This window comes from Papilio polytes, unplaced genomic scaffold (assembly GCF_000836215.1).
Source record: "Papilio polytes unplaced genomic scaffold, Ppol_1.0 DF823399.1, whole genome shotgun sequence".
NCBI classification, from domain to species: Eukaryota; Metazoa; Arthropoda; class Insecta; order Lepidoptera; family Papilionidae; genus Papilio; species Papilio polytes.
This window is the reverse complement of record NW_013525805.1, coordinates 1,657,711-1,678,405: the sequence shown is the minus strand read 5'-3', so window position 1 is coordinate 1,678,405 and position 20,695 is coordinate 1,657,711. Positions and strand designations below refer to the sequence as shown.

The following is a 20,695-nucleotide window of genomic DNA, read 5'->3' as shown; positions in this document are numbered from 1 at the left end:
TGATGACGATGAAATGTTGCAAATAATGGATAGGTACATAGCAGAAAAAACATTCAACTGCAATGAATCAATAAAACTTATTTTAAAAGCTAAATTATTAGAACTAAAAACAAAGAAGTCTTAACTCAGTGTTTCTGAACGAAAACGTCAACAACTTGACAGTGACATGTTTTCGTGAGTGATGTCAATATTATTTCGTACACATTGTGCAATTTTAAAGTTAACTTTATCGTGTAAATTTTTTGATATCGCTAATAAGATTCTTATTTAATAACAAGTTGATCACTATTTAAACAGAAATTTTGAAGTGTTAATAAAAATGAGGCTGGTAGATACAACGAAACTTTTGGAATTACAAAATAAACCTTCAAATGTGCGAAACATTTGCATCGTAGCACACGTGGACCATGGGAAGACAACCCTGGCGGATTCCTTAATATCTAGTAATGGCATAATTTCCCAGAGAATGTCGGGAAAGCTTCGTTACATGGACAGTAGACCCGATGAACAGGAAAGAGGTATTACTATGAAAAGTAGCAGCATTTCTCTATACCATGTTTTAGAGAAAGAAGAATACCTTGTAAATCTGATAGACTCACCTGGGCATATAGATTTTTCTAGTGAAGTGTCTACAGCGGTGAGATTATGTGATGGAGCCATTGTTGTGGTAAGTTTTAACCTGTAACTCATTTATGAATAAATGTTACACACATAGACGACTAACTATAAGGAGTCAATATTAGATTATGAATACAGTTCAGATAAAATTAGAGAGAAAGAAATACAGACTTAGATCCTACTGTTTTATCTCTCAGGTGACAACGATTTTGATTTAATGTTTCTTGTAGATTTTCTATGGCTTTCAAACACATTTCAAAACGAAAAAATTGCACAATAATATGTTACAGTGTAATATAATAAACGTCACATATTACCTAACTTTCACATTTTCTACATTTGTTTCTTACAAAAAGTATACTAAAGTAATTTTTTTTAAATATGCTTTGGAGAGAAACATATATTTTTAATTACTTTAAAACAACTTATACCCCAGTTTTTTTGGTTTATATAGGTGGATGTTGTTGAAGGTGTTTGCCCGCAAACAAGATTAGCTCTGAAACAAGCATACTCGGAGAACATTAAAGCAGTACTTGTGTTGAACAAAATAGATAGACTTATATTAGAAATGAAAATGAATGCACTTGACGCTTATGTTCATATAGGTCAAGTACTGGAACAAGTTAATGCTATAATGGGGGAATTGTTTGCATCTGATGTATTGAAAACTGAAGAGAACATGATTGATAAAAAGGTAAAATTAAAGTTTTTTTTAATAATTCTTTAAGAGATATATTTTTAATTGTAGTAATATTAAATTGTATATAGTTTTATCACATTTTTGAACATTTTTTTAGTTTATTTTATAACTATAATAGTACTATTTAAGATAGCAATTTTTTGTAACATAAATAATTTATTAAATAAAATCTTTCACCAATAAAAACTATGTTATCAGTTAGTAACATAGGCTGTATTTTTTCGATTTTATAATTTCATGCTGATGAAGTGGCGAGCAACATCTTGTTATGATATAAATAATTTTTTTTTAGCAACAAGGTGATTCTGCAACAGTGCAATCGGAGGACAATAATTATTATGATTGGACATCTGCTTTAGAAGATGCAGATGATTCTACTCTATATTTTTCACCAGAACAAGGAAATGTTGTGTTTGCAAGTGCCATTGATGGATGGGGTTTTACTATACATACATTTGCTAAATTATTTTCAAATAAACTCGGTGAGTATTTTAAAATTTGTCTTAGAACTTGGATTTTAGATTATTGCCTAAAGTAACTATGTTCAGACTGAATAAACTACTTGTTTTAAAAAAAATGTATTTCTAAATTTAGCCGGTAGACCCTTGTTTGTGTAAATGTAGAATTAAAATATGATAGTAAATTTAATTATAGGTGTTAAGGAAGATATTCTTAAAAAAGTGTTATGGGGTGATTATTATTTGAATCCCAAAACGAAACGTTTTATGAAAGGAGCTCAGGAGAAAGCAAAGAAGCCATTATTTGTACAGGTTATTTTTGATAACTTATGGAATGTTTATGAAACTATTGTTATGAGGAATGAGAAAGATAAGGTTCCCGTTATTTGTGAAAAATTAAATATTAAACTTACAACTCGTGACCTGAGACATACAGACAGTAGAATTCAACTACAATCATTAATGATGCAATGGCTACCATTGTCTACTGTAGTATTGAACATGGTGTGTAAAATGTTACCATCACCAAAAGAAATATTACCCGAAAGGGTAGAGAAACTAATGTGCTCCCCTATAAGGGACTTTGATTCGTATAGTTTGGATACGAAAAATCTTAAAGGTGACTTTTTAGCCTGTGATAGTAGTGACGATAGACCTGTGATTATTTTTGTATCGAAAATGTTTAGTGTGGACAAAAATGTTTTGCCCGAAAATAAACCAAGGGCGTTAACTTTAGAAGAAATGGCAGCGAGAAGAGAACGAGCAAGACAGATAAGACAAGAGAAACAGAACACAACAGATTTAGAAACAGTTAATGAGAACGAAACTAAACTTGATAATGATTTAGAAAAATGTGTTGAAGACGAGAGTGAAAAGGAAAATAAAGACCAACCAGCATTTATAGCTTTTGCTAGAATTTTTAGTGGTAAAATAAAAAAAGGTGGCACTGTTTATGTGTTGGGTCCTAAACATGATCCTAACAAAGTTCTTAATTTGATAGACTTGAAAATCGATGCCAATAAGAAACTAAAAGACTTACAAAGTGATGAACATATTACTGTTGCTCAGTGGGTACTTTTTGTTAAATCGTTTTTTGATATTTTCAAATTCATGTTTCGTAATTTTGTATTTTATTTACAGAGTAAAATCATTGTATATTTTAATGGGAAGAGAATTGGAAGAAATCGATGAAGGAGTTGCAGGAAATATAGTAGGTAAGATGTAATAAATAATACAAATTAGTAGCTAACGTTATAATCTTAGCTAAAGTTATAGTTCGCTTAAAATATTTTTTTCTTTGTTTGTTGTTTTATTTGAAATCGATTGTTTTATTTGTTGTAGGTATAGGTGGATTAGATGAATACGTACTTAAAACAGCAACATTAAGCAGTACAATCGCATGTCCTGCTTTCTGTGAGATCCAGTACGCAGCCGTGCCGATACTTAGAGTCGCCGTAGAACCTGCGTATCCTAACCAACTACCTCAACTTGTCAAAGGTAGGTTAAATCTATACTAATATTATAAAGAGGAAAGATTTGTATTTTTGTATGTATTGTAATAAGTCAAAAACTACTAGGCCGATTTCAAATTTCTTTCACCAATCTGTCATAGGCTATATTTATTACAATTTTTATTTCTGCGCGGACGAAGACGTAAGCAACAGCTACTGTTTTATTTTTTAAGAATACTCAGTGAGAATGTTGACTTTAGTGTCTTTTGTGATGTTTGTAAAGTTATTTTAATCAGTACCTTTTAAATTATTTGATATGAATGCATTATCTAAATTCTTATTTAAATCTTCTGAGTTGAAGAGACGTACAATTTATACGACAATTTTCATAGTAACCACTAAAGCTGGCTTTGCTTCCAAATTGTATATCTGATCCGGCGTTCCTTTTGCTAGCGTAATACCAACAACAAAGTGACTGTCAAAGTTCGTAACGTGAAACTCGCATTGTCACGTTTGTTTGTTCATCATATATTCAGATGCCTTCGTTCCTTTGAATCTATTCTGTAATGTTTACCACTGTAATAATTAACATTTTGCATAATCTGTAATTCTAGCTGTCTAGTTTTTCCTATTATCTAAGAGGTAGTCGGAAAAATCGTCTACCGTAGTAATCATGGTTTTGTAATTGTGATAGCAATTACTCTGGACATTATTAAGTTGTAATTATTATATCTGTAAATATGTTTTGTTTGGTTTTAATTAACTTTATAATTTGTTTTCTATTAGGCTTAAAACTTCTAAACCAATCAGACCCGTGTGTACAAGTGCTTCTTCAAGAATCTGGCGAGCACGTATTAGTGACAGCTGGCGAAGTACATCTGCAGAGATGTTTAGAAGACTTGAAGTACGTATGATATCTATGTTATCTCTTAATTCATCTTGATATCCAATGAATGTTGACCTAAGAAATATTTATGGAACTGTACAAATCCAGTATCAGATTATTTTGGATTATTCCATGAGGTGAAAACAATGTTGCGGGCGACAATTTTTGTTAAATATTTTTGCACAATAGCAGTTTCTATTCTGTTTTCTAGATAACCAATAAATGTTTAGATATTTGTTCTAGTAAATTTTGGAAGTAGTAAGTCTCGTTGTTAATGGTATATTCCACTATTTGCATCTTTTTGAAGGTTTCTAAAATTACCATTTAATTTACAGGAATATTTATGCGAAAATTCCACTATCCGTCTCAGAACCTATTGTACCGTTCAGAGAGACGATAGTTGAACCGCCAAAAATAGATATGGCAAACGAAGAAATAGATTCACAAAATGTAAACAAAGGAAATGAAACAATAAGTGATCCATACATTACTATGTATACCAGTAACAAACAAAGTAAAATAAAAATAAGAGCGAAACCATTGCCGAAAGAAATAACAGCTTTGTTGGATAAATCGACTGATTTATTGAAAGCAATCTCTCAACATATAAAGTCTTTACAAGGCGTTTCAAAAAATGACAATTTAGAGAACAAATTGGAAAGAATACAAATCAACGGAACGAAACATACGCTGTCGGAACGAATGATGAAGCTAATTGAAATATTCAAATCCGAGCTACAAACAATCTGTTCGAAACTTGGCCCTGAATGGGAAAATGTAGTGGAACAAATATGGTCAGTCGGTCCTAGAAATTGTGGTGCCAATCTACTTCTGAATCAAACGAATGATTACAAAACGAAGTTTTTACTTCACGAAAAAGATATAAAAGAGGATCCCAGATTTGAATTCGAGGGCAGTTTTGTAAATGGATTCCAATTGGCCACACTCGCGGGTCCATTGTGCGAGGAGCCAATGATGGGTGTTGCTTTTTGTGTCGAGGAATGGACTTTAGAGAAAAACGAGCAAGATGACGTTAATCATACATTTGGACCACTTTCAGGTAATTTATCTTATTTACAAGCATACTTCGTCTTACACTTTAAGTGCTTACTGAAGTAGTTCCTAACCGTCTTTTATTTTTAACAATTTTCATTGTTGATTTGCAGTTGTTTTTAAAACATTACAATTTTATTACCGGCTAAAGGTCCTTGTGATCCTTGTGTTGGTCTTGATTGTTGCCTCTTTTTAATGAGTTTTTGTCTCCAAGGTCAAATAATATCAGCTGTGAAAGAAGCCTGTCGCCGCGCGTTCCAGATGCAACCGCAGCGGATAATGGCCGCCATGTACTCGTGTGACATCGTCGTAGATCAGAAAGTGTTGGGTAAGTGAAACTAATTATATTAGAAAAAATCTAATTTTGTAATTACAAATATTGCAATTATCACTAATATTTACACGTCAATTTGTTTTACTCAGATTATTTTTATAAATAATTTTTACCAACTAAATACTTAAATAATTATAAATGCATTGAAATTACACAATTTCTTCACCTTACTTATCACATTACTTCGTGTACATTGTTGAGTAAGTATATCTTTTTGATTTTTTTTGTTTGTAACATCATGTCTTGGTGGGGAAAACATATTTCTTCTATAGTAAAATATGTTAAGAATGTCAAATACTATTTCAAATTCGCATATAATATTCGTAGTCTACTAAACAATTAAAAATTACGGTTATGAACACTACAAATGGCTAAATACTTTTTGTATGAAAATAAAAATTAACAATGTAACTTTATATTATCAAATTAACTGGCTTAGAAATTTAAATTAAGCTCTTACATTCTATTAAATGCCTCCCTTTGTAAGTGGAATGGAAACTAAACCTCGGCGTCGAATACAAACAAACCTTATTAATTGAATGGCCTATATGCTCGTAAAGCGTTTTAAAATTGCGCACGTAATACTATCCAATGTTTCCGTTGAATTCAAAAAGGCAAATAATGGTTACAAGGGCCTATTTGAACCCAACATAAGTTATGTTCTTATCCGTGAATTTCAACTGTCGTCACACATTACAGAAATTTGCTATCTCTATTTTTTAAAAGTGATCGAAAAGGTTAGCAAGAGAGGTGTTACGACAGAGGAGATTCATCATATTTAGAACCTAATTGATCCAATGTAAAGATTCTGCTAATTCTTCGACCTTGTCCCAAGGAAAGGGTGGGTATAGACTGGCCATTCGTCGCATGCGAGCAGCTCTCGACCTTCTGTTGTAGTAATTAGAGTCTATATAGCTGTGAGACTGGAAACGGTTGTAGACTGGTTTATCTGAGTACGAATGTGGTTGAGAATAGTCCACTTTGTAAGAGCTGGTGGTGCTTGAAGGGCTTGTATATCTGTTCCCTTTGTAACCTGAAATTAGAATTGTTTTATAAGATAACCGTGGGCACATACCTGAATAGGTGTGTACTTTAAACTTTAGAGTAACAGTTCGTTGAATTTACTTTATCGATGTTGTTTGTTTGGTTAGTAATTAATGATACTGACCTGATTGAAAGGCGGGCGATGGTCGTACACACATCATTCCGTACACTCTAATACCCGGTACAGAGGCGTATGTTGGTTGGTCGTGCGTCATCGGCCCTTCTGTAGAATATATGTTTTATGTGAATTTACGTCATTACAACGAATCGTACTTCTGACTTCGCACTAATATTATAAATGTTAATTTATATAGATGGATGTTTGGTAGAGATTCGGGTGAAATTTGGCATAGATGTAGATAATAGTCTTGAAGAACACATAAGGTACTTATGATCCGAGAATTACTTAAGGTTCCCGTGGGATGCATTAATGTAGTTTTTTTATATGTTATGTTTACTCTATTATCCTGTAACGGGTCAACATATCTTACAGAAATTTGGTACAGATGTAAAACCAAGTCTGGAGTAACACATGGGATACGGTTCATCTCCAAAAAATGTCAGGTCCCCGAGGGTTACGTATTTTTTTGTTGTACAATTTTTAGTTCGTATGTTTTCCAATACCGCGCGTACGAAGTTGCGGGCAATAGCTAGTTATAAAGTAAATAATTGATTAAATTAGATATTTACCTAAAATATGAGTCTCTGGACATCGACAGATGACCAAGTAATGTGATTTTCCTGTTCTAATGTTCTGTAGAGCTAGCAGCGACCAGTCTCTCGGCGCGCGACATTCTCTCATTTCGGACACCGCCTCGCACGTTTTCACTAATGTTACTGCTTTCTTCGCGTACTGGAAAAGAAAATAAGAGATATTTTAAAACTAATACTTTATACAGTTTTATTTAACGAAACCAAAATGTTGGGGCGATATTGTTCTAAATCTTGAAATTAAACTACATTGTTTCCAATCAACAAGTTCTAAAACTCCAATGTATTTTGTTGACAAAAACGTCGAATAAAATAGTATTACACTTTCATGGCATATCAATAGAACACAATCGTTATAACAAATGGGTCAGTACAAGCACAAAGCGTACTTTAAATTACGTTAACGCGAAACGAAATCGTTCTCACCTGTCGGTGTTCGCGATGAGAACTAACGGTACATGGGGAGCGATTGCAACGGCTTGTTTGTGCAGTACAGCTTACCTTCTTTTTGGAGTCGGTGGTGAGGCGCGTGGTATGCAGGTCGTCCGCGTTGAGGCTGGCCGAGCAGGGGTCCCGGTAGCGTGCGGGGCACGCGCAAAGCGGCTGCGTGTAGTTCAACCGAACATATACTGCGTTGCACACCTAAGAACGTAATATAATGTTTATATAAGCTTTTAGAAGAGCGTTTTTATCTTTATTTTATTGTATTATTATACAAGTCAATTATTATGATAGATTAATTGATGATTTAGCTTTGTATTTTTAATAAGGCAAAGAATAGAGAGTGGCAGAGATAATACTTGTTTCTTCTTCGTTATGTTTATAAGAGACTAGCTGTTGCTCGCAACTTCGTCCATATGAAAGCTTTTTGTTGCAAGAATTTTTGAAATCGGTCTCACTCGAAATCATTCCTCTTTACGATACACCACCTTAATTTGACTTCCGCAGAATCTTAAGGTTTTTAGTTTAGTTACTAAAATAAGTAACTTTTCTTGTAGTAAATGTTAATTTACTTCTTTAATACTCAATTTGTTCTGTGAATAGGACTAATAAAGCTATTCAAGCGATAATTACCTGTTGTATGGCACACTCTGGTAATAGGTAAATGTGCTGATTGTGCGGATAGTAATGGTATTTCGTTGGCTTTGCTAACACCGAAGTGGAGCCTGCGGGCAGCGGTACTGTCTGAAAATAACCATTATAATGATTGATTAACCTCACAGTAAATGAAAACTTGTTATATTTGACATTCTTTCATCGAGCAAAAATTTATGGCACCATCGAAAGCGCTAATGTGGCCGAGATGTCATTAGCAGTGTGCACAATGATGTGAAATATCTCGAGGTCGACGACGCTCCGCAAACAACCATTCATCAGCTCTGTGAGAATTTCTTTGTCAACTGAGATGAGTTCTGACGTCTAAGCTTATTTTTCTTTGATCTACATGCGGCTTAATAGTGTTAGATACATTTTTCATGTTACTACTTCTACTTGAATTTGTTATTTTTTTGATTACACTTTTGTCCATAATTAAAATTGTGTGACGAATTGCTTGATCAAACGTCGACAAATTGTTCGTTAATCAAGCTTGTTAGTGGTTTTTAAGACTCATCAACCAATCAGTTATAGCAAATGTTTTTATTTATTGTAACTATTTTGTTAATAACGAATTCTAACTAAGTACACCTGCTGAGAGATGTAATTTTGATAAAAATCCATCTCATCTGTTTGAACACAAAGTGCTCCAGTGACCTGTTTAGTTACATCAAATGTTATTCCGCAACAAAGAACTTTTTATATCCACCGCTTTGCTTCTCAAACAGTGTTTTTTACTATAACTGCTTTAATTTATCTGTAACCGCTTTATTTGATTTACGTCAAATTATATTAAATCAGATTTTGATATCGAATTTGATACATTAATGTGAAAATAATTATTAATTTCAATGTTATATTTCAAAACTTTTATATTTTGCATTTACAAATTTTAATTACTTCAGTGTGAAATACATTTATTATCGAATGGATAAAAGAGTTTTCTGTATAAATATTAATTTCTCTGTATTACATTCTCGTAACAATTTCCACAAAGGAATAGTTTGCAATCGTGCAAACCGAACAGTTTATTGAATGACTCTATTGAAAGTTTGTTAAGCTTTAAAGCCTTGATTACGTCTTTCATCTTTTAGATTAATCGTTGGTAAATTTTTTTCAGTTTTGTTTCATAAAAATCTCGATGAAGTTAAATTAATTTATTATAAAATGTAATTAGAGTTTATAAAATACAATTTGTACTGAGTGTTCTTTTTTATTTTTATATTACTAGTAGTTATGTTTTTAGAAGGGCAAAATCTAAGTTGTTTTAATAAATACAAGTTCAATAATAAAAAAAATGATTTAATATTAATATTTCACACTTAATCTGGTTGTGGTATTTTTTTTAATAATGTGTTAATAACGTTTGATAGCATGAAGTGTTAGTTATAAAATTTCTATTTCTAAATCGTTTTTTTTTCAACAAATTGCCGGAAGTCACGAATAGCCGACCAATCGTGACGGTGGACTATCATTGTATAATCCTAAATCATCCTTGTTTTGTTGTATCCTTTGAAATATTGTTTGAAATGAAACGAAATTTAAAAACATTTCTGACTAAACTCGCGATACAAATAACGCGATATAATATGTAATGTAAAGCTTTTTGTAGCGGATATACGAAACTTAAAATGTTTTCTGTGCTGTACGGATTTCCAGAATTTGTTATACTTTAAGTAAATTGTGGATGAATAAACATTTAATTATGAATGTAAAACGTAGAACAGTTTTATAATTATAGTAAAGGCTTTATTGTGATACTAGCTTTCGCAACTCCGTTTGCGTGGAATTATAAAAAACATCTATCTATACAAAATTCCATCGTAATCTGTTAATCAGTTGAGGCTACAAACATCTATCTAAACTTTCGCATTTATAATATTAGTGAGATTAGTAAGACTTAAATACATTTTGTGGGAGCCTTAGCTCTTGGATTAGGTTGCTCTGTATTTCAGGAGCCAATCTCTTTAATTTGAAAGGTTGTTGACTTATTTTATAACATTGCATTGATACCATGTTTAGCTATTAAATATACTTTAAAGACGAGATCAGTTTACAGTAAAAACTCAAATCTACAAAAAACAGTACCGTCAGCATCATTACCTGGCTTCATTCTCTATTTCTTATCTCTAATCGATAGCTCACTGAACAGTTACGAGGTCAATGTAAGGATGAGTAAAGATCTCGCGATATGTTTACCTTAATAGCCTATCTAGACTTGCGATCTCGACATGAACTTTCGTGTAACTTGCATTCATTATAACAATGGATCATTGAACGGTTGTAACGAGTTTCATAATAATGTTTATTCTTTGTTGCTTAGGTGTCTTTGTTACGTGTTAGATGAATTGATACAGTATTAATGAAGTCGACGACCGTGTTATTTTAATTACTAGCTTTCGCAACTTCGTCCGCATGGTATTAAAAAAAACAAAAGTAAGTAGCTTATGTGTTCGTCCAGACTCTGCTCTACATCTATGCCAAATTTAATCCAGATCCGTTCAGCCGTTTAAGCTACAAACATCCATCCATCTAAACTTACTTATTTATGTTTTTAGTTAAAAGTTAGATTATTTTTAATGAAACCAAAGGTTGAATAATTCCCTTCGTTTGCGTTTTATCGTAGGTTCGTATTTTTTTAAAATTATAAATCGTAAGATTTCTCACTCTTTTCGGAAAAGCCGAATGATCAAAGTTTTATACGAATATATTGATATTGCGAAATTATATTTTACTTTTGATGTGGCTTATTAAATGATAAACTTAATCGTGTAAAATGTGTTCCCATGAGAATTATTAACAAAAATTCCGCTTCACTATAAAATGCTTTTGTGGTTGAAATACTCTGCGGCGTTGAAAACAGACGTTCTGTCAAATTTTAAACTGGTGAAAACCTAGCGGTATTACGCCCCGTGACTTGTTACTTGAAGATAGTTCGCGCCCTTGGACTATATTAAATTTTTTTTTTTTTTTAATAGTAAAAGGGGGCAAACGAGCGGCGTGTACACCTAGGTGTAAATTGTCTTTTAAAAGTTTTTTTCCCCGTCTAATGGCGACATCTATCTCGATAAATGGATGTAGAAATAGATCACTGTTTTTTGTTTTGTTTGTGCATTAAATTAATAAATACAGCCTTAGTTTAAATCATTTTGTTTTAATTACCATTTTTCAAAAATAACGCTAAGTCCGCTTGTTAAATTTTAACTGAAGACTCGAAGTGTTCAGTTTAAACTGTGAATATGTTAGGTTAAAAGTCAGTTAAAGTTTTGCCTTGACAGTTTTGACTGAACAGTTCAACTGCTCAGTTGAGACAGTATGTAGCGGGCTTCAGAAGATAGAACATATACAAGCCTTTGTTGAATTGCGTCCGAATTTCAATTTCTAATCGCCGGTTTCCCAGCTACGTTTAAGCATTCTTTAGTGGTTTTGGTTAGTTAATTTTATGAAATTTAACAAAAAAAACACAGATATTACATTAATAATATAATATTTATGAAGTTTCTGAACCATGTAACTTGAGTTTTACCATGCTAAAACATAGGTCAACCTAACACTAATGAATAACTATTAGTTATACAGATAACGATAGAAGAAATGAAAACTTCAGAAACCCAGCATTAACATTGTTCACGTATTCACTTTGACCGTACCGTATCACGCTCTCCTGGGCGAAATAATAAGCTTTGGCCTTTCAACTAATAGAATACGTGAATGTACATGGATACGACTTCATTAACATGAACGCAATTGTAAACTGTAACGTGTTGAATTTGAGTAAGTGCATTGGACTGACGAGAGAACCTGCTTCTCTTGGAGAATCGAAAAAATGTACAATGGATAAAACTATTTAGAATAAGGCTACAATTTTTGTACATGTGTTTTACTTCAATCATATTCCTCCTTATCCTACTCCCGTAGATTCAGCGCAAAAGGTTTTTGTCCTCCACATAAGTCTATCATATGTCATCTCAGTCATTACTTCCTTCTTGATCATGACATCTTTCACGCAATCCATCCATCTCTTTCTAAGTTCCTCAACTAAGTGTTTTACTTCACTAATAAACTTAATTGTTAGTTACCTGATGTTTATTTGTTTGTACGATTTTAAATGATACAAATGCAATTAAATTCCGACTCCATTTCATTTCTAACTAACAGATTCGGAAACTCTGTTAAATGTTCGTATTTAGCTTTGTGGTAATTTTTCGTAACATATGAAATAAAATAAAACAATTTTTTTTGAACTTTATTGTGCAGTTACGTTTGAGATGTAATTTGGCGCAGAGAAAGCTGTCTATTTTACCTCAGATTGCTTGCGGTTTTAGCACTTAAATTTTCACAAAATTGACTGAAAGTCGACTTTTCACCAGAGATTGCACAGATAGTAAATTGTTATTACGCTTGACAAGTTTCACTTTCAGACACGCAATTAAAGATGGAATTCGTCTATTTTTATATCGATTAAGATAACTGCTCCGATATATAAGATGTGGCATATGCACATAATACGAATTAAATCGTGTGTTTTCACTATATGAAAATCTGTTCAAAATATATTACCTCTGTATTTTTTTGTAAAGAATGACAAGGACGGAGATATGTTCATGTACATATAGTTCAGCAATGGAAACTTAATTAAGTTATGAACCAACCAACTGAATATCTATTCTGATGTGTATCGTATAAGTGTTTATTTTCTTTCTTTCTTATTGATGTTATTTCCTTATAATTGTTAAGTAATGTAACTTGGGTCGTAGTTACAGCACGCTCAAGGTCTAACACGCAAACAGCGTTCGTTAACCGCGACCCCGACCTACCGCAACGTATAGACTTGTATACACTATGGGTGTGGTAAATAATATTGACTATGAAAACTGAAACTTTGCTTATTAACAAAAATAAATTTTATCTATGCGATATTACAGCTAAAGTAATTTTGTTCAAAATATTTGTGTTTTCTTCAGTACACTTTTTAATTAGTTATAGGTTCTTGTAAGTATAAGTTGAAAAGAAGTATATTTGAATTTCGACTTCTTGACGTTTTATGTAAAATGTTCATAAGCCAATAATAATCATAATATATAGACAAATAGATAAAAGACCGTCATAATAAATGTATCAATCGAGAACACATAATTCCAATTAGAACCTCGCCAGTACATTCAGGTTACTGCCAATCCCGTCTTATTTCCTTATCAAGGGTAACAGTTAAAACGAGCAAGCATCCCACAGGACAGGTTCTGAACAACATAGCGGTTAAGTAATTTAATCGCTTCTAGTTCTCGTTCCGGGCTATTTCGAGCTATTTAGCGGGACGTGTACACTGGAAATTTTTGACATCATTGGATGTGACTTAATCGATGGTACGAACATTATTACGTCACTATTAATAACAATTGATTGTAAATAATTTTGTATATGCACGGACACACTTTGGACTAAATTATCGCACAACATTTGACCGATTGTCGATTGTTTCGCAGCCAATTCAACTGTTTAGTTCCACCATTAAAAATCGAATAGTGTGCATATAAACTTATAGAAATCAAAGGGAGACTAAACGGTTGTGCGATAGTTTAGTCAAAAGTGTGTCCGTTCATATACAAAATTATTGACTCTAAATGGCGAAAAGTTATTAAAATGTACGTAATATAAATATTTTTCCATTGTTTAGATTTGTTTAAAAACATACTGCTATTCTCCTCATTCTGTTTAAAAACGAAAATGTATGTTACGTAAGAGTTTTAGGGATGTATAATTCAAGAGGACTTTATAAAATAAAAAGACACCTGTAGATAGAGATAAAAACTGGGACGTGCGGATAGAGGTTAAGTAATATTTTTTTCGGTTTTATAAAATCGATTACTACCAGATCTAGCTCCATACTTAAATTTATTGGCGTATTTTATAAAAATGAAATATTAAATGAAATTTAAGTTCAAGTGATAATATAAAAATATATATGTAAGTAATAAGATAAGCGCGATTATAAAATCAACATGGTATAGAAATGTAGGGATGACTACTGAATAATTAAACGTGACAGTACCGAACATAGGACATTGTAATCGATATTCGATTGTAAACTAGTTCAATAGGCTTTAAAACAGGCAGGGAGAGAGAGAGAGAGAGAGAGAGAGAGAGAGAGAGAGAGAGAGAAATTTAATATCATTAGAGAATTCTATAATAATGCTTTTTGGTGCTGTCTCATTGATAGAACACAATTCGTTGTTATTAAGTTTAGCTTCCTTTTTGTAGTATGTATTAATACTGATACCACTTGATTTAAATACGCTATGGAAGTAGGATAAAGATGATGATGACCACTTTTAAAGTACTAGCTGTAGCTTGCGACTTCGCCCGCGTGAAATTAAAAATAAAATAAAAACATAGCCTATGTTCCTTACTGAATGTAGCTTTTAATGGTGAAAGAGTTTTTGAAATCAGCCCAAAAAATACAAATCTTTTCTCTTTATAATATTAGTACAGATCGATAACAGAATTTAGAAATAACCGTAAATATCGTAGTAAAGTGCATTATTTGAAAGCTTCACGGAAACTTTTCGTTGAAACTACAAAGGATTAATTTCCAAGAGAGATATCGTATTTATATAACTTCTCAGAAGCGTTATTATGCAAGTGTAAAATTTTCGAAATGTGCAAAGGTAAAATATAAGTGTGCATTATTTGAATGTTCCCACAGCGTTCCTTTGTCGATCCTTTGTTGGGTCGTTTAAGCTATTCACGAGATACGTGTTTTGTTCGCGTATCGCCTATCGAGATGTTGCGCTGACTTATACAGTGTCGTGAGCCAGGATTCAGCGTATGCTGAACTCGCGAATTTAACTCTGAGAGACTTGATACCCCGATAAAGGAATACGTAATAAATGTGATGTAAAATATTTGACATTCTCTGATACGTTGGAAAAGTACTCGCTATTTCTTCCTATTTCTAGTATTACTAGCTTTCGCCCGCGAAACCGTTCGCGTGGAATTAAAAAAAACAAAAGTGAGTATCCTATATGTTATTCCAGACTATCCTATACATATTTACCAAATTTCATCGAAATCCGTTCAGCCGTTTACTGCAAACTCTAACAAACATCCATCCATCCTTCTAAACTTTCGCATTTATAATATTAATATGATTATATCTTTGTTGACTGTATGTGGAGTAAGGTAAAACAATAAGAAAAGATGATATTGTGTTAATCATTGTATGACTGAAAATAAAAACATCTCAATTTTTAGTTTTATTGGAGAAAACACAACAAAATTGCATAAATCCTTATAGAAAAAAGGTAAAAACAAAGAATTTTCGCGTCTCGTAAACAGATTGAACAAAGCGATAAGTGCGGACGCGGCCTACGAGAGTGCGCCGCCTCGGCCGGCGATAACTATTCTCTTAATAGAATTTATTGCCGCATATAACATCTACCAATACTTTGCAGACGACGCGTTGCTAACTCCTTTATATCCGTGACTTACAATGCCGGCAAAAACATTGAACTGGCTCCATGTTCCATGATAATACCTTACACGCTTCTATTGTTCCTTAACATTTAAATGGTTTGCCTAAAGAATTATCTTAGTAAGGATTCCAGTAATGTTCAGCAGAATTACAAATGCACTTTAGGTCTTTGATAAAATCATAGAAAACATCAATTATTTCTTGTTTTTTTTTTTTTTCATTTACCATTAAGCCGTCGATTTAACGAAGTTAATTTTATTTTAATGTTGTTTATAAAACTTAAAAGGAGTTTGAAATTCGTCTGAGATCGCTAATAGAATCGAAGTACTTGCCTTCTACGAAAACTCGATGGCTTGAAAAGGCAGTGCATATTCACGATATCGTCAATTAAAGATGCCTTCGACAGCGTATATTTATGTACGACGATTCACCGTCAATTCTTAGAATACAACTACCATCTAATTGGCTTCGAATCTACCTTCTTCCTTTACTTAGTAGTTCGTATTTTATAATCATGTATATTTATTTGATTTTTTTTTATCAATACTTTTTCTCTTTTTATTTAGCTATCGCGGAATATGCCTAACATTTTCATTACGAAGAGTAATCGTTGACTGGAAGACCGAACAGTCATTAACTTTGTCTTCCGGCCACACGATCCTGTAAAGACGAAACTGGTTTCTAAGCACGGATAATAAGCAATCGTGCGGATCGGAATACCACAGTCTCGGCGTACCGTAAATCACACCAACACACCAGCGGTCACGTAAAGGGCTCTGTTGCACTTCCATGCCATAACCCGAGAAAGTAGTTACATGTCTTATGACCTGTAACTCTTTTCGATTCATAAATCTTTTATGTAAACAGTCTAACGTAGAATATGTTTGACGGGGATGTGAAATTTCAACGGTCGTAAATAGCACTTGTTTGCCATCATTATGTGTTACTTTCTGTTCGCATTGTGTCGAAGTTATGTTCTCGGCAATAAAGCAAAACTATTTCGCATATATTTTACTGTCGAGAATCGATTGTTAAAATTAAATAGTGCCGAATGCTTATAAAACATATAAGCATATTTTATTGTTTTGTACATCTTTTATTACAAACAGGTAAGGTTCTCACGTGAATGAAGTTTAAAAAGACTTTAATGTTAAATGTTTCTATAAATGTTAACAGCACGTACATAAAACGTGGTCCGGCGTTTTAAAAATGCTTTCTTTTTAAAATAACAGTGAGTCCGTTTAGCCCACTTCACTGAGAGATGACACGTCGGAATGTGCCCTACTTGTCATATAACATCGCTGTTTTACTAACGTGAGATTTAATTTCATCAAAATGCAACACATTTTAATTGCTTCGTTTATAGAAATGTACGACTGTACCTTAACACAAAAAACTTAACTTAAATGCAATTGTCAAATTGGTCAAAATCAATTTGAAAGCGGAAATTTCTACTTACCATATTTTTGAACACATAAAAATTCATGAGTTTACTTTAATGTTGATTAAGCTACTTATTTAAAATTGTAACTTCCTTTTTCTTTAAATTGAACATTTAAACTAGAAACTTCTCAATCTTGAACGGATTCAAGAATCAAATTTTATACTCTTATTTTATTACATGAAATTGATTAACTCAACCTCATAGATATAATACTGAAACGAAAGGATTTGCGGAAAGCGAAGAGCAAATAAACCAGTTTTGCTTACGCCAGTTATCTCGGGTACATCACGACTACACCGCAGTTCTCCGCCGAAGTATAAGATTCAACCATCGTAAATAGTCTTCTAACAAAAGTCATTGACTCATCGTTTTAATTACAAGAGAAACATTTTACCATAAAACCATGATGATTTATTTAGCTGTGTTCAACGGTTATGTTTATAATAGAAGCATTTAAGCGTAGCAACAAGTAAAATAGCAAAATACTCGTATATTTATCGTATCATAAGTCATTGGAACAAACAACCTGGAACAACATAATCACCAGCTTTTTTTTTTAAACTTTCATTTACAAATTACATCGATTGAACGATTCATTATTAACTGATTTAATGAATAAACTCCTTTGCAAGCCCATATGTAATGTCCATTCAAATTATAAAAAAGTGTGATTCTAAGTTTCATTAGTTCGAAAAGGTGTATGTGGGAACTCATGCGCTTCTCTACTTTGTGCATTGAACCTTTACCGATGTTTTTATTGTGACCACTTTTTGCCAACCCTAATGGTATACTTATAGATAAAAAATTAACTGTCTGAAGATATTGTTTATTACAACAAATGAACATAAAGACTAAAGAAAAATTCAGGATATATTAAGGGATAGCCAAATTGCCCTCCTTAACCCCACAAGACTATATTTTGATTTGTATTTAAAATTAATTATAGTTGATGTCTGCCAAAAGCAGTTTATTTCAAGCGATCCGTATATCTCGCCTGTTTAACTGCTTTTAAATGTTCATACAGTTTCAATTGTCGTTGCTGTTCACGTTAAATAAATTGTGCATTTGTCAAAAATTGGTAAAATATGTATACAATTACAACAAGTATCAAATTGAAATATTCATTTTTGTATTTCATTAATACTGCTTAGATATATAAATGTATATATGAATGTGTTTGACGGCATCGATGTTATTTGCAAAAAATAAAAATTTCCCATAATCTGATCGTGTTATTGTCGTACGTAACAGGAATGTGTGCTGCAGATTGTGGGTCAGTAGCACTAAGCGTACTGCTTTCCTCGAGTGCTCTCAACGTTATATCGTAACATCGCATCTTTGTCGAAATCCACCATATCATTGTGAAGAGAGTTTTAACATGTAGTTGTTTTGCTGCTAATGTTTAGTTAGCTTTAGTTTTGACGGAACATTGATAACTTTCTACTTTCAATAACTATACCATCTCATTCAAGATACACCCCAACGCTATCACCAAGCTTGCTAATACTCGTATCTACACTAATTGTAAAGAATATAGATTTGTATTTTTGTATGTATTGAAATAACTCAAGAACTAATTGGTCCATTTAAAATTCTTTCACCATTAAAAAGCTATATTACCAGAGAGTTACATATGTAAGCCATATATTTTATTATATTTATTTTCACACGGGCAAAGTCGCGATTAACAGCTAGTCTTAAATATGATGGACAAGACTGGAAGTATTGCCTTTTAACAATACACTTAACTCTTTTGTTATTCGTAATATGTATTCCAGTAGACTTCTATACTTCAGATCCGATTTAATAACACTAACAATGGTATCATTTAAAATGTGGATTTTCTATCTCTGAATAAATGTCCGTTAAATTGTCAGGTTCAGTGAATAGTAACAATCTTGAGCAGTAGCAATACAATATTATAGTTTTCCATTATTTTTATCTTGGTCTCAGCTTAGTTGGGCGTGACGCACCGTTTTGTCGGCTGCTCTTTCCGATACGGTCTACATGCGTCCGACTATCCAAGAACCCTACGATACATCAAGTTTTCTTTTCATAGGCGAAAGTTATGAAATTTTGAACTAAGTTTGTAACAAATGCGTATGAAATTGCGTCTTATTGTGACGTCATAGATCTTAAACTAATATACAAGTGGATAGTAAGTAAAATTGAATGAATTTACTTTATATTCATTTACTTGGAACAGAAACATCATCTTAAAGATTAAGTTGAAATATTCTGTGCCAATATTATTTTGTTCTATGAAAGTAATCTTTTTACACTAGCCTGTTGTCGTAGTCATATTAAAATATGCAATAACAGAAGTTTTTTTTTTTTTTGGCGTAATACATGCATCGCATTTGAATAAAGTAATGAGAAAATCGAAAGATTCTTATGTAATACAGGAAGTAATTTTCTTCATATCGAATTTTCATATGGTATCCTATTGTTTGATAATGTTCCCACGAGTTGTTGAATATTCAACAAACTGCGTTAATTGCACACATTCATAGATAATGTTTATTCAAATAGTTCGCGCAATATTTCTTAATGTTGTGGAAACAACACTTTTTCTACTGCTACTGGTAAATTACCAAGTTAATGCGTTTAGGCAATATGTTGTAATTACGTACATTTGTATTCATGAATTGTTATCCAATTTACATTCTGTATATCTGTACTATATATAATAATAAAGCGTAAACACACACTTCTTTGTTGCCTAAGATGTCAGCAATAACAATATTTTTGAATAATTCTTTTTTTAATAAAAAGCCCTGCACTTGCGTCACGCTTTAGGCTATATATTTTAACACCATTAAACTCAGTGGGTAAATATTTTAGATAAAAATCCTAATGTGGGAAAGAGACCATAAGTTGCGGCCAACATCAAAGAAGCAAGGTTGTTATCATGTCATGTCATTTTGACATTTGTAATTGATAATTTGACACAATTTTATGCGGATGAAGTCGCACGGGAACAGCTAGTTCTGTATATCTTGTGTGTTTTTCATTCTATCTATCTATGTAATGAAATTCAGTGCTGAATGTTTGCCTCCTATGCGTTTCTTTAGAAACAAACGACTGGACAGATGTTGACAATTTTAGCAACTAATATTGGTACTACAGTTTTGATTAACTACAGATTAAAAATATATCCAAATAGAACTGTATCGAAGTTATTCCTATATATATGTGACGATTAATATTAATTTTACATTGTGTGTTAAATCAGGAGCGTATCGTATTGCAACTTTTATACAATTTTTCATAGTCAATATTCAACAAGTAAGCGCACAATTTTAAGTTATCCTAAAATACACCCACGTAGCGTATTTACTTAAGAACTACTTCATTGTACAACGCAAGGTATCGTCGTAAAACAGCTGGGTTATTGCCAATGTTATCACATTGTAGGCGTGTTGCCAAG

At 32.5% G+C, this 20,695-nt stretch overlaps 2 protein-coding genes across 2 annotated transcripts in view; one reads left to right on the top strand and one right to left on the bottom strand.

The window, feature by feature from the left end:
• Positions 1-182: 182 nt before the first annotated feature.
• The window catches only part of LOC106104842 (elongation factor Tu GTP-binding domain-containing protein 1), a 65,218-nt gene continuing 44,705 nt past the window's right edge, over positions 183-20,695 (top strand). Inside the window, exons 1-9 of the mRNA XM_013285017.1 lie at positions 183-667; positions 1,073-1,312; positions 1,611-1,800; positions 1,973-2,843; positions 2,917-2,990; positions 3,118-3,273; positions 4,014-4,131; positions 4,449-5,173; positions 5,381-5,494. Coding sequence (XP_013140471.1) covers positions 320-667; positions 1,073-1,312; positions 1,611-1,800; positions 1,973-2,843; positions 2,917-2,990; positions 3,118-3,273; positions 4,014-4,131; positions 4,449-5,173; positions 5,381-5,494 — 2,836 coding nt within the window. The 5' untranslated portion in view covers positions 183-319. The remainder of the gene's footprint in view (positions 668-1,072; positions 1,313-1,610; positions 1,801-1,972; positions 2,844-2,916; positions 2,991-3,117; positions 3,274-4,013; positions 4,132-4,448; positions 5,174-5,380; positions 5,495-20,695) is intronic.
• Positions 5,514-20,695, bottom strand: part of LOC106104843 — a 35,660-nt gene continuing 20,478 nt past the window's right edge. The window contains exons 2-6 of the mRNA XM_013285018.1: positions 8,330-8,440; positions 7,757-7,897; positions 7,235-7,397; positions 6,669-6,767; positions 5,514-6,533 (exon numbers count right to left, since the gene is read on the bottom strand). Coding sequence (XP_013140472.1) covers positions 6,286-6,533; positions 6,669-6,767; positions 7,235-7,397; positions 7,757-7,897; positions 8,330-8,440 — 762 coding nt within the window. The 3' untranslated portion in view covers positions 5,514-6,285. The remainder of the gene's footprint in view (positions 6,534-6,668; positions 6,768-7,234; positions 7,398-7,756; positions 7,898-8,329; positions 8,441-20,695) is intronic.